Raw genomic sequence first — 27,930 nt, 5'->3', positions numbered from 1 at the left:
AAAGACCATGAAGACAAAGTAAAAGAATACCTTCTCCAAGAGAAGAGTGACATACCTGTAACACACGATTTAACAGGCTCCTTGTGTGTAACTGAGAGCAACAGAGCTAGTGAGCAGTCTACTGCTGACTGGGTATATGGCACCAGGCAACAACTCTTACCTAAAGCTCTCTGGGTATTCAACGACAGCCATGTTGATAACATCCAGGGCATGCTGATAGTGCTTCTGAGCTGAAAAGAGGAGGGCCAGCAGATGAAGTGAATTCATGTCATCTTTGCACAGTTGCAGGGCCTCTTGAAGATGGTCTATAGCATCTGAAATCTAGAAGGAGATGGGGTGGAAATAACAAGAGAACACATTACTGTTTCAGTCCTACATTATACCTCAGAAATAAGAACAAATAGAGTAATTAGAAATTTTGAAGAAGTTCTACTTAGGTACCTTCTACTATCAGAACAGTCTGCCAAAATTAACAGACTGCACTGCTTCAAAAAAACCCACACATTCTAGAGAAAGAAGTCTGCAGCATTACTAAATCACTGCTTATAAACAAGAGCAGCAGACCTGATCCAATCAACCCCCTCTTCCTTTGGCATGGTGATTCAATGCTGTAAACAGATCCACTAAAGAGGCCCAATTCTCAGCCCCATTTTCTAGGATGGGTGGCTGGCTCTTCACCTGGGGGTGAGCATTACACATCTCTGCTGCATTTTGTCTCTCATAATGGCTGTACAAAGCCTTTCATGATTTGGATCAAGAACATAAAAATTAAGTTTGAATGTTCAAGGGTAAAAGAGTCAAGATTTAAAATGCTGTCAGAAAAAAATATATTTGCCAGCAGTGACGTAAAGAGCAGTCCTGACAGTCACAGCAGCAGCATGTTATTAGAACCAAGTCTCACTTGGCAGAAAATTTAACACCCATAAAGAATGCAAGTGTATCACATACTCTTTGTGATCCAGTACATTATTTAAGTGTACTGTTCAAAAGGGAACTTCTTAGCAGATTTTCTTTTGTTTGTTTAGCAGTAAGTTTTATGCAGAGAATTTTCTTTAAAATTCTCTAGTATCTGAAATTACTGTTACATAAATTATTTCACTTCTGTGGCTCTGGAAATCTGCAGAAAACAAAACATAGAAGTGTATAAATTTCTTTTTCTCACGTATGCTTTCCTGCTCCTTCTCTTAATGGATGGAGAATGTAGTTCCTTCTTTCCTACTATGAGAACTTCCCACCTAGCAAAGCTTTGCAGACATTGTTCTACCCTGGCATACCACCAGAGTCAAATTCCCACCGCCTCCACAGATCTCTCACAAAAACAAGTAGCACATAACTAAGGAAAGCAACAATTACACTGCCTGCAGCTACAACAGAGGTTGTTGATTGTCTAATCTAGGTATGCTTCTGGGAGCAGTGTATATTCTGTTCACAGGACAACTTCATCCTAATGTCCAAGTGACATTTCTCTCTCGCTGTGCATGCACGAGCCATGGTACTTAACTACTCTATTACTGGTGACTCCATGCAAGCCTGGAAATCAGTGTGACTGCTCCAGACATAACCCCAAGCTGGCATCTGGCCCACAGCATCAAAACTGCTGAATGTCCTGGCTTGGATTCAGGTTGGGATATATGACTGAGTGCTCAGCTTTAATGAATTACTGCTTGTCAGTGGAGCTACTTTAACCACATGTGTTATTAGAGCCTACTGCAAAGGTAAATATGTTGGCTTAAATCACCCATGTTCCCTCAGCAGCTTACTAGAACACATTTTCATACAATGTAAAAATTCTAGCAATGACAAGACAGCTTGGAGCCAGGATGAGACACTGGTGGGCCCAGACCTGCCTGTCCACAAAGTTCGTCGGTAGATATACCAGAGGTGTATAGATTTGATGTGCTAAAACTAAGCTGCTTGCTAACTGATTTCTTGTACTCAGGGCTAAAAACCCCTCCTATTTTTTCCTGGTTTTCTGTCTCAGACTGCTCAAGTATTCATACAGAAAATACAAGTTTGGGGAAAAATTCATTAGAAGAAAAAGAAAACCTGCAAACCAAACAAGTGGAGGGGACTTGGAGCAACCTGTTCCAGCTGATCCTCCTTTGAGCAGGGATTGAACTGGGTGATCTCTAAAGGTCCTCTTCAAACTATTCTATGATTAAGACTTGGGAAGGGGATCCTAACTGGCTAGTATGAATCAGACAAAGAATAATCCTTGCAACTACTGCCTTTACTGGGGGACTTCAAAATCGTAGTGGTACTCGACCTTACTGGCATGTGAATGTGCACACTGAGACTTTGCTTTGTGTGTTGCAAGTGACTTAGGATCAAACTGCAGGTAGGTCCATACCCTAACAGAGGCCTGCCATGCAAGCTCTCTGACTCTGTTGCAACATACATGAAATAAAGCTGCAAAAAAGTGAGTTGTGGTCACTCCTGCAGACCTGTGTCTGCTGGACAGGCAGCCACATACTGCTGAAAGAGATGTTACCTAAAGTAATTCTGTTCTGTAGCATGGGGCCTGCAGTAGTTACATCTCATTTCAGTGCTTCCCTCTAGTACCATCAGAGTCACAGGCAATGGCTGGTTTTGAAAATTAATAATGCTTCCCTGGCAGCTAATTTATTAGCTCGAGTCCAAAAAGATTCCTTAGTGCTGCAACACCACTGTACAGCCTACACGGTACTGCTGCATAATTAGAAACAGTGGGCAAAAATAATATGAACTCTATGCCTTTACAGAAAGCATTATGTGAAACAACAACCTACAACAGACCAGATGCAATGAAATACAAACTAAATTTCTAGATCAACAAAAGCAAGATATCTGGCAGCAGTCAACACAAACTTCTTTTGAAAGATGTATTTTTATTTAAGTAACTATATAATTTGAGAAAGATGGAAGCGGGCACCGCAGATGGCACCCGGAAACATCAGGGCTTTATCAGAGACAGGCTGCCACTTTAACATTCCCTCCAAGTACTGCACTTTAAAATAATCTTATTTCAGCTGGACTGCAAGTTCAAGTGGGGCCTGCAATTAGAAGAAGTTAGAGTTCCCTGATTTCTCATTCTGTTAACAAATATATCACATGTTTTGCATGGCACACAGGTATCTTCACATTGCACTGATTAGGAAGCAAAGATGCTGCAGTAGGCCAGAAATAGCATCTTGCAGCATTACCAAAATAATGCCACAATATAGATTGTTTAGGCTGCCTCTCATATAATAGGATTTATTTCAATAATGCTATATGTCTCTTTAAAAACAATGCTGGTATGTCACAATTATAGGTATAAAAAGGAAAACAGAATGAGTGTAAAAAATACTTCCTAACAGTAGAATGCACTTGCATATTTTAAATGGTAAACGAAACAGGAACTCTTAAGAGGAATTTTCAGGCCTTGTAATTTCACATCAGTTGACAGTTACACTTAATTAACCATTAAATCTACCCACTCCATCTCTTTTTATAGCATGGGAAGGAGAAAGCTTTACTGACTGGCAAGGGCTTTCATTGAAAACAGACTTGCTACAGTCCACCAGAACCTCAGGAAAGCAGGCTTAGATACATCAGTGGGTTATTACTTAGCTCTTCCTACAAGCCACTCCTGATCACCACAACAATCTAGGCCAGGACGTAGGCAGAAAAGCAGTATGTTGCTGTTCAGCAGAGGAGGCAGTAGCTGGTCTGGGAAAAAGACAGGCCAGAAATACCTACATCCAAGCAGTCACTGAAAGAAGCACCTCTCGATACCTCCTAAAAGAGCTCCTCTCCTGGGGCAGAGACAGCAGTCTCTCCTTCTTGAAACCAAAATAAAAACGGGGGAAAGCAGGTGAAATACTTCCTCTGGTCTCTAGAATAATGTTTATCTTAGTTGTACATCCAGACACTCTGGAAGGAAGTAGGTGTTTTCTGGATACTGCCACTTGGAAACTTGAGGTCTGTTAGAAGTCCACAGGAAATTGGTGAGACTTCCAGTGCTCAGCTGCTGACCCTCACCCACTTTTCCCTTCCCATTTTCATGAAAAGAAAGCTTATTAAGTATTAAAATGGTATGAAGCCTACATATGTTATTTTACATATCCAATACTGATTTACATGGCATTCAAAGTCACAAACACCATCACCCCCCCAAAAAAGGGAATCAACACCTAAAATTAACAAGAGTGCTGCTGACTCTCTGGAGTCATTTCCATAGAAACCGGTCTGCTAAAAAACAAGGCAATGCATTAAAATCAGTGAGCTTTAAAGTGTTCATTCTACCTTGTTTTTGCTGATCCAAATGCTGTTACCACAGAAACAGGAGAAGCAGCTGAACCAGCCGCTGGGAGTCGGGAGCTACAAGTCTCATTTGTCGCTCAGCTCGGCCGGCTGCCAGCCGGGCGCTGCAGGTGGAGATATCCACTGCAGCAGATACTGACCTTGGCCTCCTGGCACTGCAACTCGGGGGGGGAAACCAGACTGAGACTCTCCTTACAGAACAGGTTCTTGTACTCTGCATTTGGCTGAAAAATGCACTAAAACTCTCTGGGGCTACTGCAGACCCTCCAAGTCTTCCCAGTGACTCCCGTGGTCTTTAAGACATGGGCGCACACATAAAGCTTATCATCGTTGTTTTTTATCTTGGTTGCTGGTGGTTGCAACTGCCAACTCTGCATGAGCCTTTTATAACCATTCCTCTTCTTGTCACATCCTCATCTCAAGTCAGAGGGATGCTTATGTTTTTCCATTTCCCCTTTCCCTTGCCCAGTGGTGACAGAGACAAGTGCTATTGGAAATATTTTACAACCTTCCGAGGAAGATGAATTGCTCCAGCTTTGCTTGGCACTCCACTGGTCAGCTGCCTCTCTTGCTTTGTTCCATGAAAACACTCTCTTATCTATGCAAGCTGATACCTATATTTTTCAGTGCTGGGTACAGTTACCTCATTTATCGACTCTGACCATGGAAACAAAAAGGCCTATTTGCTGAGAAAAACATTCAGGCATTATATTGTAACCTACTATGTAAAAAAGGCCTGATTTATCAGTATTATAGCATTGCCTGATGAAAGCCCTAACTATGATGTTCAATAGTTAATGCAATCTATCAAAAAAGGTATCATTTATCTTCCAGTTAATCAGAAAGAGAATATATTAGATACTTTAAATAATTAAGGATATTAAAAATGCATTACCAAATGTTTATCATTAAGTAAACTGGCAAAAGAAGAGTAGGATATTTTACAGCAGTCTAAAAATAAAGATGTCTCAGGTATCTCCTCTCTGTCCAAGCATGCGTTAAAGATTTATATCTCACTTGATGGGAGAAGAGCAGGAGCACCATCGCAGGGGTCAGGCTGACACTACATAATACACTGAGATCATACAGCTGTGGGAGCAGAGGTGACTGGCAGAACATCAAGGATGAGAACACACAGGTGAGCTAGACAAAGAGAAAAGTGAGCATGGGGACAAGAGACTGAATGGAAAGAAGAGGAGAGAAGGGAAATGAAGAAATAAGACAGATGAAACAACACTGCAAAGACAGGCTACAACCAGAGAAAAAGAAAGGGTAATGACTTAAAATGCCAGTAACCATGAAAACAAAACCAATGACCACAAAAATCTTGATTTTATTTTTCAGGATAGCAGCTGAAAAGCTGTAATGTTTTTACTCATGGCAAGAAGCAGAAGAGGCAGCAGATCAGACAGTCTCCCTATGAGGTAAAAGCTATGAGAGAAAGAAGGGTAGCTGGGTGTTTTTTAATGAAAGACCCTGAGCAAACTGCATCATAAAGCAGCCAGCAGGCAGATGAGAAAGTTAAATAAGCCATTTTAATTATCCTTTCTTATTGCAGGCTCACAGCACACTGCTCTCATTATGAAAGGGTTACAAAAGTGACATTATCAAGAGGGTGCTCTCTTGGAACAATTAGTTTAACCTAATGAACACACAGCTCCCCTAATTAGCTCAGGAAAGTAAGAAAGACCCAACTGTTCAACTCTGTAGTGTAGACTAAGGAGAGAAAACTGCAGCAACAGAAGGCCTGCCGAAGAAAGAAACTCCAATGATGAAATTTCAAATCTAGCTAGAGAGGTATTTAAAAAACAAAAGCCGCTCCAATGAAGATTTAAGCTTTGAAACAGAAAGGAGAGAGAAATAAAACACCCCAATTTTAAGAAAAAGGGGCAGAAAAATAAAGCACAGCCCAAGTGGTTTGGGGTTTTTTTTCTGAAAGGCAATGCAGAGCATTTTCTGATCAGCTTCATTTTTATGAGTTAACACCTGCAGCAGCATTCAAATGCCAACTAATCCCACTCGCTGCAGAGCTCCAGCACTCGTCAAAGCCGAACGTCAAACGTGCCCAAGTATGGAATAAAGCAATCCCAGCGCGGGGAGCGCGATCTGGCATGAGACGGAGTGGGGCAGTAATGGGAGAGCCTCCGGAGCAGGACACAGCGTGACACCCGGGGAACAGGAATAAACACTCATCCCACACACACACACGGGTGCTCCAAGACTGCTCGGGGCTTAGAGCTGAACCCACTCCTTAGGGAAGGCCATTCCACGTGCTACAGAATTATTATTTTTAGAGTAAGAATTAAAAAATATTTTACATAAACATATTCTGATTGCTCGTTACCGGTTACAATGCAGGAAGGAAGGGATTCTGTTTAGCGAGCCTGGGTCTTGTTCAACTGGACTGTCCTTCCACCCTCCCATGACTCTGTGATTTCCAATTATTTCACATACCTGTCTGACAAGAGCCAGCTGCAGTGACAGGTAGAGGATGATTTGGTGATCATCGGGGGCCAAGTCACGTGCTCTTTAAGGACAACAACACAATACAAAAAGAAAAGTGACTGTTAGATTGCACTTTGCAGAACTCCTTCACCATGAGTCACACAAGCACAGAACAAAACCCAGTCTTCCCCCACAGAAAACTAGTCCAGTAATGGGAGAGCACACTGAAACTAGACAAAAAGCAGAACAGTGCTGGCCTGGCTAAGCCAGAATCCCAGGAACAAGCATGAGAAACACAGCTGCCAGGATGTTATACAACTTACATGCTCCTTTATTAAATGCCACCTAGTATTTTGGAACTTGGATAACTAATATGGAAATAGTAGCTCTGAGCTCATAACAAACCCATCAAAGCATTATTTTAAGCAATTTAGGTGATGGACATAGTTGTCTAACTTGTTCCTATACTGCCACTTTTCAAACATTAAGAGAGGGTTGGGTTAGCACTGCAAAAAGTAGTCACTCTGAGCATGTATGGGACCAAAGATCAGGAGCCTGTGACACAACCTTGTGCTCAAACACACAACACATTCTCTACCCTGCAGCTTCTAGCTTAACTTTTGACAGTAGACTCCTAATTTGGAAAGGGAAGACAATGAGGGAGGAATGATTTGATGACAGGAACTGCGCCTGGACCAAACCCAAGGCCCTTACTTCTCAAGCCTGGACTCTGAGATATTACCTTCCAGTCCATAGCAGGCAGCAGGCACTGCAGTGAAGGGAAGCCCTGGCTAGTGAAGGCTGCAGTGTCTCCAGAACCATATTTGCAGGTCCTTAACGAAGTCTTGTGCAAAGCAGGCAACAGGGATGGACAACCTGGGCAGAATTGTCCCCTCTCAGACTATGCCAGGCACGAAATTGCAGTCTGAATTTGGTAGCCTATGGAGAAGCCATTAACCAAGGCAATGATGCAATAATGTCTTGGGGAACCCAACCTAGGAGGAAAGGTGGGGCACCAGCTCATGCCATCTGGCAGCCCAGTCCAGGAACCAGCGGATTCTCCCCTTCTGACTCACAGAGCTCACTCACAGCTCTGCAGCACAGGGAAGTCATTTCACATGGGAGAAATGGGGAAGAGGAAGGTCCCTCATAGCCAATTAACATTCCTGACCTCTTTCTGGGCTGCGTTCCAGGACACCAGGGAAACCTGCACCTGCATTGCCAGGCCCAAAGTGAGTACAATTAATGTCCTTATGAGGGAGAAATGATAGGCTGACAACACTGGTGGTTAAAACCCATGCCAAAACTATTGATTTGCTAATAATAAACAAATAACAATAAAAGAATTACTTCAGGGAACAAACCACACACAATTTTAATGGCAGTCACTTTTCAAACGCCATCTTGGCCTGTGAGCAAGATGTTGAAGCTGATTTTTAGAACTAGTGTCTCTAGAACAAATTAATTTACTACAGACTGAATGTGTCCTGTAACTCTAGAAGTCAAGGTGGCACTCAACGTGTTCTGAAGCAATGCCAAAGACATCAAGGTGCAATCAGTACAGGCAAGTCACTAATTTCTCCTTCCACTTCAAAAAACAAAAAAAAAAAATCCCCAAACCCAAACAGCCACAAAACCCCAACAAAACAAACAAACAAAAAAAACCCCCAAAAATTGCAACCAACAACAAAACTTCACAAGTTAGAACCCAGCTTTGTCCTAAGGTGTTAGACAGGGTGAGTCACCTCTTTACAAAGCGTCTCCTGCAAAACCTTCAGTAGCCTCTCCAGCAATAAATAACATGGGAAAGTTCACAAGAATATAGCAGATGAGATTAATGGTGCTTTTGGAAAGAAACAAAGAATTGTCACTTTACTGCTTATTTTCCTCAGAAGGAATTAGAAAAACATTTGATGCAATCTTCCAGCTGAAAAGGCCCCTTACAAAGATGACTGCAGGCCAAACCATGGCCTGAGAGATCATACATGTTCTTCAAAAGGAGGTAAAAAACAAGGAAGGTAAAACAAGATAAGAAACCAAACTTAGGCATTTAGAAAAACACTAGTAATCAGCTCACTGTCACATTCCTGTTGGCTGAGGTTTGAGTAACTAATGTTTGGCTAGAAGCTTGTCTGCCTCCTAGCTAGAGTTAAGATACCATGAAAACAAGTCAAAGCCAATGGGAAAGGTCAAAGGATTAAAAAAAAAAAAAAGTTTAAAAGCAGTGCAGCACCACAGTTCCTTAAAATTGGTCACTAGTTAACGTACTACGCTGGAGTCCAGAAACTTGCTGGACTTAAAAGTACACTCCTGATCCAAACAGTGAATGAACAAATGGCTTTTAAAAATTCTCTCTCAGATCTCCATAGAGTAAATATCTAGAATTGTATCTGTGGTTTCAGCTCTTGCACTCACTACAAAACCAGTTTTAAGACAAACATGTTAGGCTCCTTGCTCAGCATCAGCAAAACAGCTGAGATCCATTAACTTTGTTCAACTTGCTACACCTGTACCTTGAGAGACCAGAGATCTTAAATTTTCTTCACTTCTGTAATTATGACCACAACTCACTCACAATTAGATATTTCAGCCCAAGACTTAGACCATACAAGCTTCCATTTAGTTGCCATTTGTAGTCTGTAGGCATCTACATTTACAGTAGGTTGTAAATTGTAAATATAATTGTACAAATGTAAGTAACTGCCTGAACACCACTCAGTGTATTTTGGGTGGTGTAACTTAATCATAACAGAGTCAGGAAGCTCACACCTCGCCTCTCTACCCCACAGAATGGACAAAAAAGAGTACTAACTCAAGCAGTTGTACTTGAGGTCTCAAGTGTAGCTGCACAAGAGCATAATTCACAGTTGCTTCCAGGGTGGAGCCATTGTATCTGTTCCCCCCACAAAATACAGGGATGAAGGAGAGGTGAGTGGTGCATGCTTTGTACCCTCTTCTCCCAACAACAGTTCACATAAACACTCATTAGGACAGCAATTATCCTCTCCCCTAGGTGCACTGGTGCCAGGTCACCCCACAGCTGCCCACACCCTGATGGTGAAGGTACTTTCCCACCATGATGGAAATAGGATTTTAAGCCTGCTTCACACAGGAATTGAGACAAAATTAGCTTTCCACGTTTGCCAGCTGGCATGATGTGAGGAAGCTGCATCTCCCAGCACTGTAGATCTCACTGCAGCTAATTTGGGGCTAAGGTTATTTCTGTAAGGTGGCAGAGCAGTATTCTTACCTTGGATATTCAATCAAATAATCACTGCATTTAGCCATCACAAAAATGGTTTTGACAGACTACTGCTGAAATCTAATGAACTGTTTTCAAACTTTCCAGCAAGGAAGCCTTACATAGAGGAAAAAGAAACATAAAAAGAACAATTTTTCTGAATTCATGCAAAAAATACACAATACAAGCATCTGCAAGATTCCTACTCACCTCTCCAAAGTCTGAAGTGCTTTCTTGTTTAATTCATCCTGAGTGCCCTTCAGACTAGCTGTAGGACAAGATACAATACAATTTAAGAGATAATTCAATGTTTCAGATTAAACAAATAGAGGTATAGAGTATTTCAAACTGGGAGTGTAAACACTGTGGAAATCTGCGTGTGTGTGCATGTGATCATTTCGACATGAATTCTCAAATTCATTTTTATTAAAGATATTTTAAGTCCTTCGTTTGAAATACTGAAGCATTTTTTATTTACATATGCCACTGAAGGGGGCTGGGAGAAGGGGCCATCCACTAACTAGATACCAAGAAGGTAACAGGCCCTCAGCCAGGCTGGTGCAAACGCTAAAAGCAGTAACCTGCAGCATATTCTGACTTAGATACAGACCACCCCCACCACCACTTCCACGTAGGAGGGTGCTGCAGGTTGAACAGGGAACACCAGCCGCCAAACTTACAGCTCTGTCACAAAACACCACCATCTCTGAGACCACAACAGACATCTAGGTTACTTTAGATGTGGCATTAGCCACTAATGCCCTCCTTCCATGCTTCTAATTACTTGACCAATGGATCCTGCCCAGTATGCTCACTTATGAATGTATAAATTAATTCCTACCTAAAACCAGAAAAAGAAGAGAAGACTTGAGCTCTTGTTATACCTGGGTATGGTAAGATATCATCATCAATATCAACAGGAACAGAGGAAGAGCTTAGAGGAACATGGCTTTCTCAGATCCAAAATATCTGAAAACCCAGCTATGGTTTTTAGAAATGCACTGGCTGTCTTGTTCTGGTTCTTGTGTTTTCAGATTTTGTATAGCAGTTGCTTCTTGTTCTGCCTATCCTCAAATTGAGAGCTATCGATCAACAGCACATGGAAGTGATGAGTAGTTAATCCATCAGCAAACACCACCCATGAATGTATCTGATTTGGTACATCAAGTCAGTGTATGCTCCAAAATAGAAAGTTACTAAGTAGTATATAATAATGCAACAAACCCAGTAAAATTTAAGTATTCTTAAAAGCTATTAAGAAGAAAGAGATGTGTTCTTCTGCAAGACCTGCAAAGGTAACCAGTTTCTTTGGATTCTGCAATATGTCAGCAAGTGAAATTTTGAAAGTAAATTATTTGCTGCAGCAGCTATAGTGATCAGACTTTTTTTATTCCCACATCTTCCAACAGTTCTTCAAAACACCAGGTTCATTTGGGGGGAACAGCAAGCTTCAGGATTTCCTAATCATAAAGATCAAACTTTGCTTAGGCCACAAAACCTACTCTATGCATTAAAAACTGATCCAAAAATGTGTATTTTAAAGAATAAATTTAAACACATGGACTTTCATGCAAAATGCAGCATTTATTAAAAATACATCGCTCTCAACAGCCTTCAGTCAGGCTACTGCAAAATACTGGGAAAAGGTAACAAAGGAAAAAAATTTAGAAAAAAAAGAACCAAGATTGATGTAAACAAAAATACCTGAGGAGACACTGGAAAGGATTTGATCATACCTATAAGCATCCCTACAGAAAAAAATCTGACATTCTGTTTCTCATGGAAACTACAAGATTCTTCATTTAAGTTACAGAGCAATTCTGAAGATGTCACACAATAAGAAAGACTGAAAGAAATGTTACTATTTGTCCCTCAAATTAAACACCAAATGGAAAAGCTAGAACTTCTAGCTTCCACCTGTTAAGACATTTGACTAATGTTCAGCTTGCAGTCAGAAAGAACACAAAATATATTATGGAAATGAAGTGATTACGGCTAGTCAGCTTTGCCTCTGCATTACTGGGAAACAGCATGTGACTCTCACCTCCCACAATATGGACTGCATCTTCAGCTACCATGAAGCTGGAAATCTGGTTGTCCATCTCTAACTGCTTGTGTTTGGCAATACTGAGCACTGATGCTGCAAGTAAACTATGCATTTACAGGACCTTTACAGCTAAAGGAGATAAATGAGGAGAAAAAAACCTCAACAGTGGAAAGTGACTTGGGGAGAGATGCATAAAAAGAAGCTTGGCCATCAGATCAAGGGAGGTGATCTGCTCTGCTGAGACCCCCACCTGGAGTGCTGTGTGAAGCTCTGGCATCCACAACACAAGACATGGCTCCATTGGAACAAATCCAAAACAGGGCCATGAAAATGGTTAGAGGGCTGGAAGACCTCTCCTATACAGAAAAGCTGAGAGAGTTGGGGTTTTTCAGCCTCAAGAAGAGAAGGGTCAAGGGAAGCCTACTGCTGCCTTTTAATACTTAAGGGGTTTTTAACCCCTTTTAACTCTTTATAGGCCCCTTTTTAGCAGGGCCTATAGTGATAGGATAAGAGGTTTAGTTTTAAGCTAGAAGAGGAAAGATATAGATTATATACAGGAAGAAATTCTTTACTAGGAGGGTGGCAAGACTCTGGAATAGGTTGCCCAAAGATGTTGCTGATGCCCTACCCTGAATTATTCAAATAAATCTGCAACCCACTTGTATCACTGAAAAGCTCTCACTTCAGACAAAGAAAAGCTTGCACTAAGGAAACAGAATCTGGTAGGTCTGATTAAACTTCTAAAATTTATGTTCCATTCTCCCAGGCTGATGACACCAAAGAATTCTTCAGTCCCTACCCAACTCTACCTCCTGCAAGCATGGCTGCTGCAGTTCCATCAACTGAAACAAAATATGACTTATTACTTAGATTAAAATAAGCTGGAAAAGCAGTCTGACCAATGGGAGAGTGGCACAGGGGAGTTTCTGAAACCTGTAAGACACAGTACTTTTGCAAACTTTACTTGAGCAGCCCAAGATTTATTTTCTGAAGCACTCTGGGTTTTTCAAGGGGCTTCAGCCTTTCTAAAATGCAACAGGTTCTTCAGCAATATTTTGGTACATAAATACAAAGCTCTGAAGTCACATTTGAAAACAAAGGAGGACAAGTTCTGTCTTAGCAAAAGCAGTTAAAGCACATCACGAGTAGTGAATGCAGAGGATCAGAATCAACACTACAAACAGGGAGAGAGGAATCCAGATCTTATCTTGTCCAATGGATTGAGCACCCATTAGCAGCTGAAGCACAGTCAGGTCTGTTTATGTAATACATTTGTTTTCTGGGAAAGAATTCAGTTTGTAATGTGTGAAACTGCTCCTTTATGTGAATCACAACTTAAGAAGTGGGGATGACAGATAAATGGACTTCAAAAATACACTTCTGATCCAAACTAAAACACTGACATGCACGCACCCTTTTGCAAATATCACCAAGTTTCAGAAACTATTCCCTTGTGTTAAGACATCTAATATGGCACAACATACAGTTTTAGCACCCAGAATTATAATTAAAGATTGCATGCACTGGTATTTCCAAAAGCAAAGTTTATAAGTTTGTTCACTAATAATTTATTCACTTCTTAGTGAACAAATTGGGGGGGTGGGGGAAGGGCGGCTTAACATTAACCAGTGCTGTCAGTACACTGACTGTTAGTAAAATCCACAAAGACTGATAGGATGAGTTTCCAATTCAAGTCCCTGATCCATGGCCTTCTACCAAAATTTTAAATGAAAACAGACATACAGCACACTCATCTCAGAAAAAAGAATGAGGGACTGTTAAATCTAAAATGTGAGGTGGTGATGTGAGATAAGAAGAGCAGTTGTATTTCACAATACATTCTCAACCTAGTCTTTCCTCTTTAGCCTTTGTTAAATTCATCTCACCTTTCCCTGCCTTCAGTGAATTCTTCACCAGACCTAAGGGAGGAAAAGTTGACAATGCAGCTTATGTCAAAACTGTAACTACAGGAGGAAGAGGAGCAGTTTGCTTTTGACATTGACCCACTGGAAACTTATCTGCAGAACATGGACAATAACTACAAACAGGAGGCTTGGGCTTCTAAGACTGAGGCAAAAGCAGCAATGACTTCCCCTGAGGACACATCTTTCAGCTACTTCAATGAGACTTATTTCAAGAAACATGTAATTAGACATTAAGGAAGCTATACAGCATAAGTTTCAGGAAGTCTTACTTCCTCCAGGAGCTTTTTGCAAATCACAAAGAAAAGGCTTTATACAACTCCTCAGAGCCTTTGTCACACAGGAGGAGAAAGAATCGCTAAAAGGTTATATTAAATAAGAAAGCCTAACTTGGATGGAAGGCTGTAAGCTTTAGAAGGCAATTGGTCAAATGTTTCTGAAACACTTAGCTACCATTGAAAATACTGATTGACTGAAAGTCATCTCAACTGGAAAGTCATTGGAATCACATATACGTACACACAGATGTTTCACTTGTCTGCATATGTCACTAAGAACTGGTATAAATACAAGATTGACAACATGAGGCAGGATTACATCACGGAACTGCTGTCTTTCAGCATGTTCTAGCTTTGCTTCCTCACTGTCATATGCTATTTTTTAACAATGCTAATGAAAAATGTCTTGCTAGTGCAAATTTGACATTTTCCAGTAAAACACAGTTCCATATTCATGACCATCATATGTACACTTTTGAAGGACTTAATCCATTTTATTAAAATATAATCTGAAAGATGGAAATACACTCTTCCTATTTCCCTCAAATAACTGAGTGACTTGCCCTATTGCCTTCAAGGCTAGAGATGCAATGAGAAGGCAGATACATTCCGCTGTTCCAAAACATCAATCAGAGGCTAATCTGAAAACAATCCAAGGCAGTTGTTGTGAAGACTGTTTGTTTTACATAAAAAAGGACACAATATTGAACTAATCTCTTGAAAACTGAAGAGATATCCAGAAAAAGTTTCCAACTCACATTTTGCTGCACCAAAATATTTTTAGAGCCAGAGTACAGCATATGCCTCTCCAACTACATTCTTTAGAAACCACCTTCTTTTCATACTGATGTTAACAAAGAGATTGTAAGGGGCTAACATAGAAAACCTATCTCTCAAAATAGTCTCTGGGGTCTTGTATAGCTTTAGAACAGTTTAAACAACATCTAGGCAAAATGCCCTTAAAAACTAGGCTGTTAAGAAGAACTCTATTCCTAGTGGACTTAAAATACATATATAAGAGAAAGTTCAGGATAGGAAGGACATACTTTTTGACATGAACTTTCTAGGGAGAACTATTCTGAGGTAGAGAAATGGAGAACTGGAGAGAGCTGTGGTGCTAACAAGCCTCCAGGATGAAAAGCAGTTCTCAGAACAGCTGATCAGACGTGGCTGGCTGAAAAACTACACCAACTTGTGCTACTGAAGAGCACAAGAACACTTTCTCATACACATGCCTTGCAGAATTCTGGTCTAAGTTGCAAGGCCAGCATAGTCCACGACAACATAATAAAGTAATTTTAGCTTTGGTTCTTTGCTGGAAGAAGTTGGTTTGTTTATATGAAACCTACCCAACAGAAAAGCCATTGCTTGCATGAGGGCAGGACTGCCAAAATGATTAGGAAAACACACAAGCTCAGCCATTATTCAAAGAAACTGTGTTAGAAGGCCTCCTACCTGTGTTAGAAGTCACAGAATAAGCAAAGACTGTTCCCACCTGTGAGCTTGATGAAGGTCAGAGCTAGAACTCTCCCAAATACTTCAAGCCCTTCTGACTACAAAGCACCAAATCTGCAGGAGCCCCTTGGCCACTCATTCAAGATCCAAGTAAGCAGCATTAAAATAAAATACTTCTTACATTCAGTGGTCTGTTTCTAGTCAGCATCCACATGTACCAGTGAGGTAGGTATTTTTATCTTGTTTACTTCTAAGTAGAAAAAAAAAAGACATCACAGAGAGGTTGAATCTCTGTGGGGACTCAGTATCACGCCAGGAACTGCAGTGAGGCATTTCTGACTCCAGTTCTCGGATTGTATTTCTTTCTGATTTATGAGTGGGTGACAAAAATATGAAAATAGATGGAAAGTTTGACTTCTTCTTGTGTAAATAAGTGAAAGAAATGTATTACAAATGTTCAAGTAAAGCACACCAAGCATTGTCAGCTACACTCAGATTATCACCCCCTAAGTAATGACCTGCATTTCTTCCTTTACCTAAAAACTTAACTTTTATTACCACAGAAGACAGTTCTCTGAGCAAGTGAACAGTTCCCATTTATCTTGCAATCTGATTGTTTTTCATGTCTAGTTAGCACTGAAAGCAGATTTTCTGATAGATTTCCATTGTTTGCACTGAAGACTTTGAACAAATGCTCCCCATACAACACACCTGACAAACAAGGTAACTCACCATCAGTAGCTTGAAGGCTGTATGTCAGGCCCAGTGCCAGGTAACCCTTTGCTAGGGACTCTCCAGCATCCTCACCCAGGTCTATCACCATTTTAGCAAAGTGTTCTCCTTCTTCCAGCTGCAAAAGAGGTAGGTTGAGACTTACAGGCATTTCTCTCTACTCGCTTCAATAAAATTCACCATTAAGCTTACCTGTAAGTGATCTGAGAGTCATTCACACAAGGGCTTTCAGTGATCCCAGTGAACACTCAAAAAGGAGGATGCAGAAGGTCAGATTAGCAGACCTTGGTGCAGAGTTTTGAGAAAGGTTTGGGGTTTGCCACCCAAACTCTTTTCAGATGTTTAAGATCAATCAAGGGCACTATCTTATTTTATAGTTCCCTTCAGGCACACTTCAATCATGCAACCTTAAATACAAATGCTGGATCAGCTGGACTACTTACATGCTATCCTAGCACTAGATGGAAAGGTCTAACAGGTTTCTTCCTACAAAGATGACCATTCAGTTTTACTGTCTGATTTTTTTAAACTGTAGCAAATTCTACTTTCTTTTACCACTACAAGAGTAAAACAGGAAAGCACTAACTTCTCTGAAAGCTCTCAGCTGCTGCTTACAGTTCTGCTGCCACAAGGACGCAGAAATTTCAGGACCAGAACTTTGATCTGAACTACCACAAGACCTTGGCAGCTCTTGCTGCACTAGCCACTTTCTGCATCTTTTGCAAAGACACAATTTCCCTGAAAATGTGCTTTATATTATAGATAGTAACTGGAAGAGAGAGCAGTCACAATCTCTATGGATCAGCCTCCAAAATGATGAAATATGTAAGCTGGTCTCTTCTTACTACAGCACCGCCTGCTCCCCACAACCTTCCTTTCTACACAGATCTATCAGCATCTGTAAAACCCAAGATAATGGTAATTTTAAACAAAATGAGTAAGTTAAATATTTTCTTACAGAATGGAGGGTTTCTCATTTCTAACTTCAAACTCTCATAAACATCACTCACCCATTTTAAGTAGAAAAGACTAACACCTGTAGACTGTACATACCTTGAAAGGTGTGAGTTGGAGAGACACTGGCAAAACTCTCAAGCAATGCTTGAAAGATAGAGCCTACAGAAAGATCTCCTTTCTGTACAAGACACTATGCAGATCCTGTCAACCATAATCAGAATCATCCTTAATCAAGAAGCAGACACCATTACACTATCTGACAAATCCTCCTTTTGGAAACTTTTATTACACGACAATTTATTTTATGGGATGCAGTTGTTTAATTATGAGAAAGTACTTTTGTGTTTGAAATCCAGCTGGTTTAGACACAAGTACTGCGGATGTGTGCCCTCTTAGTACTCAGCTTTGTCAGACTTCAGCACCTCATGGCTCCTTAAACACCTAAAATGACTCACCTACAAAAAACTGGAATTAAAATGCAACATTAGACAATAAATTTCCCTTCTGCAGTGATCGGTTAATATGCTACCTATGAACAGAATCTATTTGACTTCATGTAGCATCCTGTCAATGAGCCTCCTAGTCACATCACTTGAAAATATTCAGGTGACAACATTAACTAATGGCTTCATAAACAAACAACCTGGGATTTAGTAGATGATACCAAACATAGGAAAAAGACTACTGTTAACGTAAGCCTGAAGAAAGGCTGAAAAGTGCAAGTGAAGAAGCAAATCTCCTCTGCTTGGATTTCTTCCTCACTGGTACAACTCCCTGAGGCCACAGAATTCGACCTAGATGTAGAACAACAGTTCCCCAATTTCTGTAACCTCAGATCAGTCATTCCAATGATGAACACATATGTTATCATCAAACCCTTTCCTGAAAGCACTATGAAAGCATTAGTCTTGCTAATTGCCCGGTTAGCTGTGATTGTGGAAACCACTAACTGACACAGGAATGCCTCTTATGGAATACATGGACTTACCAACTAAACTGCAAGGCCTGTCTTTGAAGGTATAATCCAAAGCCTACAAAAACCACTGGAAACACTCCCACCTACTTCAGTAATGTTCAGATAAGACCCTTAAACTCTGATCATATCAGGAAGACTGAAATTTGTTTCAGGAGATTTCTTAACCTGTCAGTAGCCCTACCAACTTCCCTGCCACATACTGAAATGTGTTCTGGACCAGAGACTAGGAAAATGGAAGAAGTGGCCCATGACTTGCCACACAGAAAAAAAAAAAAGCAAAAAACAAAACCCACAAATTAACAAAAAAAACCCGTCCTATAAAACTATAACACAATTCTTCATGTCTCAGAAACTTTTATGTAAGACATGAAATCTCTGCAGCCTGAAAATTCATTATGCACCTCTTTGCCACCATAAACAGCTAGATTCCCACTCTCTTTCTCATTGTTTCTCCTCTTCTCCCCACACACACTTTCATCCAAGAAGTCTCCATTAGATGAAGAGAAGAGCTATACAAGGGATTCTAATGACTAGTGAACAAGAGTAGGGGTGGGTAGAGTGTATGGAAAAAAGGATTAAACTAAAAGTTTGAAGCTGAAATGAAAAAATGTAAAATTAGAGAGGTTTTGCTCCATTGTTTCTCTGAACAGTCACCTGATGGTATTTCGAGTCAGAGACTGGAAATCTCAGAGACAATGCATAAATCAGTAGTGCACCATTCAGCCTTCTTGTCTGCCAGTTACCCAGGGCCACCTGTCAGTATCAGATTAATCTAATAAATGTATAGTTAAAACCGCAGCTTTTCAGAGTTCAGGCTGAAACAGCCCTGCTAGCACATTCTTGTACACATTTATTCATACTAAACACTAGTGGCACTTTGACCAGCCACAAAGACTCTTATGAATGCAAACTTAGGTCAGCTGAAGTTTGCTTTGAAAATAAGTGGCCTCACAAACTCCAGCACAGCTGGTTCTGTTTATGAGAACATTTACTTTTCCTTCTTACAGCACTCAGACACTTCCCCTGCCAGCCCTGCTGTGGCAGCCATCTGCCCCCTCTTCTTCCATTCTCCTACTCTTCAATCACTCTGGGCAACTGTGAAAAGCCAAACCTTTCACTCACATCACCCACTGTGAGGTTTCAACTCTCCAGTGCATCAGTCTTGCAGATGGCCTAGCCAACTGTGAATCTGAAAGTACTACCTGAAACAGGAGTAACTCCCTTGGGACACACTTGGGGTAACCAACTAAACTGCAAGGACTACCAGACTGCAGTCTGGATAAAAGCTCCCCCTCCATACACCCGAGTGAGGGACCAGCAGTGAGCCTGAGCTGTGATCTGCCAATAGAGCTGTGTCTGTGGGGGTCCTTAAGGATATGGGCTGTCTCCAGTCTGTATTGTGGAGATGAGAAAGGGAGGAGGGAAGGCCTACCACTTGTAATTCTCTTAGAAGCAACAAAAAGCAAAGTCTCAAAGCCATACCTCCAACTTGGCCCTTACTGTTCTTATATTTTTCTGCATATTTTGCACTGAAAAGCTGGTGGAGAGAAGAGTAGCATCCCGGGTTGCAGGGAGAAGTTCCCTGCCTTCAAGACCTGTATGGAAGAAAGAAGGCATGGGGGAAAAACAACCTAAGAACTTTCTGCATTTTGAACTCCAGCTATATAAAGTATCAGGAGGCACCTGCAAGCACTAACTAAACAACCCCTCCACCACACCAGAAAGCAAACACCTGGCACCTGGAGTGAGACAAGCTGCCAAACCGTGAACTGACACCAATGAGATGTAATACTGTGGGGTTGGCTGGGTTTTTTTTCCCCTTTCACTTGCTCCTTTATATTTGATAGAAAAAGAACAGTTGCTAGCTGTACTACCCTGAGGGATATTTCCCCTGGTACAGAGAGTGGCTGTTCCAGCCACCACTGTTACTTGGCCACAGGTTTTGGTGTGTGCTCAAGCCAAGCCCAGAGGCATACTGACAAGGGAGCGGAGAACAGCAGGTGCTGTCCCCTGGCCTAATGCCACCCAGCTGGTGTCCAACTGCCACCCAGATTGTTTTTAGAAAAGCTCAAGCCCTACCCCACTGAATCAACAGCTTCCAGGACTAAGTAGGAATTGCACTTCTCACTAGCACACATTTAGTGTTACTAAGGACAAACAAATCAATGATGTACAGCAGCATGAAAACAGCACTTTATTGTGCCAAAAAAGAGGAGCATGCAAAGGAAGAGGCAGGAAACACATGAAATGACACTGGACTTAGAACAGCAGACAAGGTTAATGAAGCAGGTGAATTTGGACACCAGTGACACTTAAGAACACCCAAGCACTTAAGAGATCAAAATCCTACAGAATGGGTATCTATACAAAATTACACATGATGTTAACAGTTGAATTGACCTCTTCTTACCATTTTCATTACACTGGGTTGTAGCTATAGAGACTAATTCAAAGAGAAGAATATACATATTGTGAAGTGAGAATGCTAAGAGGAAAAATGCATAGGAAGAAAGTGGTCTATAAGGTATAGTCTAATGAAAAGGTTTTGTCCCACAGCTATTTACAGCACACAAAGCTAATCATGTCACGTATGTCAGAAAAAAAGTCCTTCGCCTTTTTATTGCTCTATAGTCAGCATTCACTCTTTGTGTCACCATTGTTAAGCCCACCAATTTACTCTGTGTAAACTCAGCCCCCAGCACTTAGGAATACTCGGGCCTTTCCTCCACTGTAGCTAGAGTGGTTTGTTCACAAAGGCAATGCATAGAAGACAAAATTCTTGGTCATTTTTAATGTCTAAAACCAATGGGATTGCCGCAGTAACAGTAGTGGTGATGTAATCAAGAACATCTTTTAAAAGACAGAAGAAATACCTAGTAGCTTCCCTGCTTTCTCAGCAGCCTCTCACCCTGGTGATGCCGATCCTCTCAGATGTCCACCAGCAGGCAGAGTAACTCCAGTAACAGGACCAGATTTGATCTTTTAATATTATTCATACTGCACTAAGACCTAAGCACTTCCAGGCAACTCCAGGGCTCCTAAGTGACTGGGTACAAGCACATGCAAAGCATTTATTATCTACAGTGGCAGGGTCAACAACAGACAGAAGGGGAGAGAAGCACTCTCTGATTAAGTGGTCTGTGTGAGTAATGAATGATAAGCTGTTACCTCAGAAGTATGCAGCTCTAAATCTACATCCTGCCAACCCCCCGACACACACCGTGACGTCCTGACCTCATGGTATGTCTTACTCAGTTTTTATGACTCCATGCACAGTCTACTCCAGCCCAACACCACTTCCTCTCCCTTTCCCTGACTGATGGCATGATCTCTGTCCTCCCAGCAAAGTGCTGCAGCAGAGCACTTTGCTGTGCATATTAGTTGAAAGAAATGTCTGACGTACAGCACATCCTGTGCTGAAGCTTTCACCATGGGATGAAGTCCTTTGAAAAGCTCAAATTAGATGATAATACTGGCATCATTTAGGTTTAGCATGCCACCACTATTGCTATTATGTCAACTGTGGGGCAATGAAAATTTTAAGAACATGCCTCAGGTCTTCCTGCTTTCTGTCAGAGCAGAGTTCTAGAAGATTCAAGCCTATCCTAGGACTACAGTCCATTTTGCTCTATGTGTATTTACAATTTACAACATGCCTCTATTGAAACCAATGGAGTAAAAGGCACAAGAAAGCATCAGAGTAACCCTAAATGCCTCAAACAAGGCTCCTAAAATGGAGAAATTGAGGATTTAACACTTGCCTGTAGGCAGAAGTTCCGATTTTAGTATTTTCACAACACCTGCCATAACAGGATCCTGAAGAACCTAGATTAGTAGTGAAATTAACAGTACTGTACTATTAAAATATTAAAAACTACAACTCATACTGCAACTCAAAGTCACTGCCAAAATAGGCAAGTGAGCATTCAGCTGAGGCCGTGCCAGGGAAGGCTGAGTGAAAGAGGAAATTGTAGCAAGCCTTTTAGTAAGCACAACTGAATTTATAGTGGAGCAAGGCAAGGCAACCTCAGTATGGACATGTTCCAGTGCAAGCTACTTCAACTTTCCTATGGAAATTTAAAAGAATACTCTGACCTACAATAGTCAAAGACCTCATAGTGCATTCTGGAAAGCTAAAAGACAGCTGGCTAAACACAAATGGGCTTTGTGTTTGCTTGACAGAATCATCCACATGCAAGTTCAGCAAACTGTTGTGCTGAAACCTCAACAAGCTGGAAGGCTTAGCACCATGTTGCCTCAAAAGTAGCTCTGAGCCTACTACAAAAACATTTAAAACACCTGTGTAATGGTTTAGATACAATACAAAAGTTCCAACTCTGCTGTACAGGTCTGACTGCATCCTGACCATACAAATGTGGCTTACACACATGCACTAGTTTTGAAGCTGCTCTGGTCCTCCAAGTCTACTGGCTTAAGCTTTAGAATTAATAAAGTACTGATTTATTGTTTACACTGGGTTTTTTGGTTTTTGTTTTGGAAAACCTGTAACTCTTGAAAACATAGCCAAAACATTGCTTTTACCACATAGTTGTTTACTGCAGGCCCAATCCTAAAACCTAGTGGTTGATGGGACAGATCATCTCCTGATGTAAGCCAGCATGGTACCACTAACATGCCAGTGGAGTACTGCCAACTTACATCAGCTAATAATCTGGTCATGCTGCCACAACAGAAGCTGGAGGAAGCTCAGCTCTTTTCTGCATCAGGCTCTGTTATATATTGATTTGCATGGCACTGTCTGAATGCATCCACATTTTCACTTTGATTTGTTCTGCACTGAGAGATTATTTCATAGATGTGATCTGAGCATCCTCAATGTTGTAAAACGCTATAGTACACTGCAATTAATTCTCTGTTTTCCCTGTTCTTCAAGTGTGCTGAGACACCACATACAAAGCCAGCAAAATGAGTTAAGTGATCACGAGATTAATCACAAAAGAAACTGTTCTGTGCTTCTCATGACATTCTGTAATTATCCATCTGCATAAATGTTGTGTTTGGGGGTTTTTGTTATTGCTAGTAACTGAAAGAAGACTAAAGTACTGCTTGCCCAAGGGCTATAAACAAACTGGCTACAATACTGCACCACACAGTAGACAGATGCAGGACATAAATTAGCTGTTTCATTTGGATAAATGGTGATTTGATTTCACCCTTTTCCTGCCTTGCCAGCAATCAAGTACACAGATATATTTCCTAATTGAAAAATTAATCATATTTTATATGTCCTGAAAGGGAAGATATATTTGAGTATTTGTAACTGCTAATATTTGTCCATTAGACTGTTCCTGTCCCATGTCTATCCTCCTTTCTATTTATACTGGCATTGATCAGCCTGTTCACTTCCAGTTTAAATTATTCAATTCTGATTTGATTGCCATGTAATTTAAATGCAAATAATTACTGTAAGGATGACATTTAGAAAAACAGCTCTGCTAAGCAGGAAGGTCTTTATTAGGCACAGGAGTCTACCAGTAATATCAGAAGCACCCCTTTGACTAAGAGACGTGGGAACCTATCATTTCAGTTCTTCTAAGAGATGCTCTTATTTCCCTCTGACTCCTCTTAATTAAAACTCTTCTATATCATCATCAAGTTTGGTATGAGGGTAAAAGCATAGGCCATTGACTGAAAGGAAGGGGGATGGGAATATTTTTAATTTGGTTTTAATTCATAAGGCTGTGCTCTAGATAACTGCAATAGAATTACCCTCTTGTGAAATCATAATTTCATTTCATAATGCCCCCCAGTTCTGAGCCATGGTCTGATTGAGTAACACTGAAAAGCAATAAGAAAGCAGTATGCTGAAGAAAAAACACTCTTGTTTTGAAATCATCAAAACCAGCTCATTTTTCTCTTCTTCCCTTGCCTTTCCTACTTTTTAGGGTTAGCCAGTTGTTTTATCAGCTCTGCCATGTATGAGAAGTCTGGAGATACTGGATTGCCCAAGCTGGAATTGAATTATAATCTCACTGTCTTTTCAAAATAACAAGGTATTTTTATATGCTAGATGTGCTTTGAAAACTTCATCAGACATAGTAAGAACAGCATTCAACACATCTGTAATGCCTCGCTTTCACACTGTTTTAACATCTCAGAATCAGAAAGAACCTTTTTTGCTTTATTTTAAAAAATAACATTCACTGTGAATGTTATTTCATATCCCTGAATGACTTTAAGCCTTCAAAATTTAGAGACTGAGCTGTGGGTACAGGGGAGTTAAATTGCTCCAAATGTAGAGTAGAAGTAGGTTGGGCAGTTCAGCAAGGATTCCCTGAAGGCCCTCAGACATGAAGATTTTTCCTAGAAAAAGATGCTGCCCAGCTTTTGCTGACTCACATATAAGCTTAACCATTATAGTTTGAACAGTATAGTTCATTCAAAAACATACATAGCCAGATATCCTCCCCAATGGTGGTGTAAACTAATACAACTCAAGCTTAGCTGAACACCAGCTTCCATCAGGAATGGATGTAGAAGGTTGGGAGGCGGGATGAGGGAACAGAACAACAGCAAATTGCCTTCTACAACTTTTTACCAAGATCTGTGCAGATTCTTCTGGCATTTTCTTTCATGTTTTCTTGCATCTGTGTTTTACTTCTATTTAGCAATTGTAATCCTTCACTGACTGCAGGGACACCTCGTGGTGAGGACAGGTGAGAACAGCAGGCTGCCGTGTAGTTAATTAAACCAAGTAGCAAAAGAGTGACAGATGTTTCAGCTCTTTTGGATAACCAGAATTTCATGGGCACCAACTTCCACTCCCACTCTGCTTCTGGGGTGTACATTAACACACTGGGGACACAAAACACTGACACAGCAACTTCAAGAACAAAGGACTGAGTTGTCCAGCAGACCTCAACTGTCTAACAGTCCACTTGTAACTATTAGCTTGTGTCTTCCAGGGGCTAGAAGGCCGATTCAATGTGACACCCAGTTGAAGCAGCAGTCCTCAGAACTGCTGTTACGGCTTTCCTCCTCCTCCTTTCTCTAATGTGCCAGCAAAATACATTTAAATGACTCACTGCAAACCTTCTTGCAGGGATTTTCATTTTTTATAAAAGGCACACGTGTGTATGATTTTTAGCAGGGATTCCCTTTCTCCCCACTGCAACTACACTGTGGCACTGCCACTGCAGCACCTAATCCGTTATATAACAAGAATTGCATCAGCTTGCTTACCCAGTGCAGTGACCCAATGCAGACCTTGGCAGCCAGAAGAGGAACGGTGGGATCTGTAGGTCGCAGTTTAGCGCACTCTTTGAGCACTGACACAGCATATGCTGACTGGAGGAGTGGGAGAGAGGAGGAGGAAACATAAAGGCTGATTAGACAATGCTGTTGGGAGTCCAAGCAAAATATTGCAGTGGCATGTACAAAGAAGTGCTATGGAGAAAAGAATCACATGTCAGCAACAAGTTAGCAACTTTATTCTCACCTCCACACACAGACATGTGTGTACACACACGCACACAAACACACACTCTCCCACGCTCACAGGAAACACGCCAAAGAAGCAGCCCTGGCTGTGCACTTCACAAGAAACAGTTTTCCTTCACTATCAATGCACTGGTTATTTTAACTCTGCCCTCCCAATACACAAGAACTCTGCTGTAATTTTCCTTGCATATAACCATCTTCCAGTAAGCCAGGAAAGATCATAGAGAGCTTATCGTCCAGTACATTCACATTTTAGGCCAACTCCACTCAGAGAGGTTTCTGCAGCTAAAGTAATCTGCTCAGTAGGTTCTTTTGTGTCTTCTCCATTTCCAGGACATGCAAGAAAGCAGCTGGGACCCCACCACACAAAGGGTGGAGCAAGCAACTGCAGATCAATACACTGTTCAGCGGGTGATCCAAGCATGTGTTAGAAAGAAAGCCCATAAAACTCCTGCTGTATTTCTGGTGTTAGGTTTCTGGTGTTAGGTTACCATTAATGAGGATGTTTTTTAAGATTAGCACTTACACAGTCCTTTTGATCCAACGTGCTCTGCACACATTGCATTTTACAGCATACTCAGGGCTGCCGCATTTCTGATGCTTTAAAGGGGAATGAAGAAAGCTCTGGTCTGAATTAGTGATGAGAAGGCCACGTCAGTCAGTAAGGAGGTGGCAGAAGTTGCCCTACCAGAGTCCCCCAGCCCATCCCACCTGAACCACAGTCTGTCTCATGTTTAAATCTTCCTCACTACTGACCCCTGATCCACTCAAATTTTCTCATGCTTAAGCTCAAGGGGAAGTTTTATTCTCTTGGAATTTCTCCTTGCATGCCTGTTTCCTCCTAAAGTCTTCCACACAGTCCCAAGGCACAATACTCCTGCTCAGAAGCACATTGAATAGTCATGACCTTTCCATATTACAGAAGAGCAGCAACAGAAGCTTGCAAAGTCAAACACTCTGCTACTCCTTCCTATCAGGTCGTGGCCATCCCCTCCTGACCCCCAGGGGCGCTCCCTACCAGAACTCTGACCAGCACAGGCAGATGGGTCTGGTGACTGCTGCAATCCCCTGCAGCAACACCACAGCTTCATATTCCCACTGCCCATCAGCACTTTTCCCCCTCACACTACACCAAAGTGGGCTGTGCCTGCCAGCTCCTTCCTCACAGAACTGAAGGCCCACTTCTTGATGCTGAATTCAAAAGCTTAATTAGGAATTTGTGTGGAAGGGAACCTGGGAAAATGGAAAACCAGATGTATACCAGCCACGCCCACGTTAAGGCAAAGACGGGTTTCATAACCAACGCAGCACAGAGCAAACCCTCGTGCTTGAAAAGCTTGAGTACCGGCCTTGTGGTCTGAACAAGAGCAGCAGCACACCCTGTATTCTTCAGGTTGCTCCCACTTATGTAGAGCATCAGGCACGACCAGTAAAAGTGAGGAAGCATTTGCTAATTTAAAATTCAAAATGCGCAATTTGCCTGAAGCCAGAAGAAAGGCTGTCTCAGACCAAGGACAGTAATCAATAAACTTTGTCCTAGAGCTTGAACCACTACTTCATCCCTCTCACAAATGTAGACAAGCAATTCAACCCTGAGGTATAGAAAGAAACACTCTGCTGTGCTCTGTTGTTACGAGCATCCCTCAGAATGAACCTCTCTCACACCTATTTGTTCAGAACAAGTGGTGTCTCAGGTTCTCGTGGCATCTCATTCCTCTCTCTCGCAAACTGCTACCTGCACTGAAAGCAGCTGGTATTCCCAGCAGCATGATGGACATGCTGGAAATCCAAGCATACCTCCATAAGGTACCTAGGCTGGATATCATCTTGCCCTCCCCTACCTATGTTCCAGCCCCACAGGTGCTTCCAGAAATGAATAAATGTGACAGCGGGACAAAATGCACCATGACAGCCAGTGTATCTACAGCTGAACCCCACCATCCCTCGTCACCTCACCATGCAAAAGTGAACTGCAAAGGCCAGGTATGTAAAAGGCCATACACAGTCCAGAGCCAACACTTGCTAAAACAGACACAAGCTCAAGCCAGTGGTCATTTCTCAGCTCCCCACCAGCACTGCAACTGTGGGGAAAGCAGGAGGCACCTGGGAGCTGGTGGCAGCTCTCTTGTGGG

The 27,930-nt window shown here is 41.5% G+C and overlaps 1 protein-coding gene across 5 annotated transcripts in view; it reads right to left on the bottom strand.

The window, feature by feature from the left end:
- TTC7A (tetratricopeptide repeat domain 7A) overlaps positions 1 to 27,930 on the bottom strand; it is a 190,653-nt gene that overhangs the window by 91,983 nt on the left and 70,740 nt on the right. For all 5 annotated transcript variants that reach the window (XM_069009784.1, XM_069009786.1, XM_069009785.1 and 2 more), the window contains 5 exons: positions 25,541 to 25,645; positions 16,405 to 16,522; positions 10,181 to 10,238; positions 6,739 to 6,811; positions 161 to 321 (listed from right to left, as the gene is read on the bottom strand). In XM_069009784.1, the coding sequence (XP_068865885.1) occupies positions 161 to 321; positions 6,739 to 6,811; positions 10,181 to 10,238; positions 16,405 to 16,522; positions 25,541 to 25,645 (515 nt within the window). The remainder of the gene's footprint in view (positions 1 to 160; positions 322 to 6,738; positions 6,812 to 10,180; positions 10,239 to 16,404; positions 16,523 to 25,540; positions 25,646 to 27,930) is intronic.

The sequence above is a fragment of the Aphelocoma coerulescens genome, chromosome 3, assembly GCF_041296385.1.
Source record: "Aphelocoma coerulescens isolate FSJ_1873_10779 chromosome 3, UR_Acoe_1.0, whole genome shotgun sequence".
NCBI classification, from domain to species: Eukaryota; Metazoa; Chordata; class Aves; order Passeriformes; family Corvidae; genus Aphelocoma; species Aphelocoma coerulescens.
Note: the sequence above shows the minus strand (reverse complement) of the source record. Positions and strands in the feature narration are given on the sequence as shown.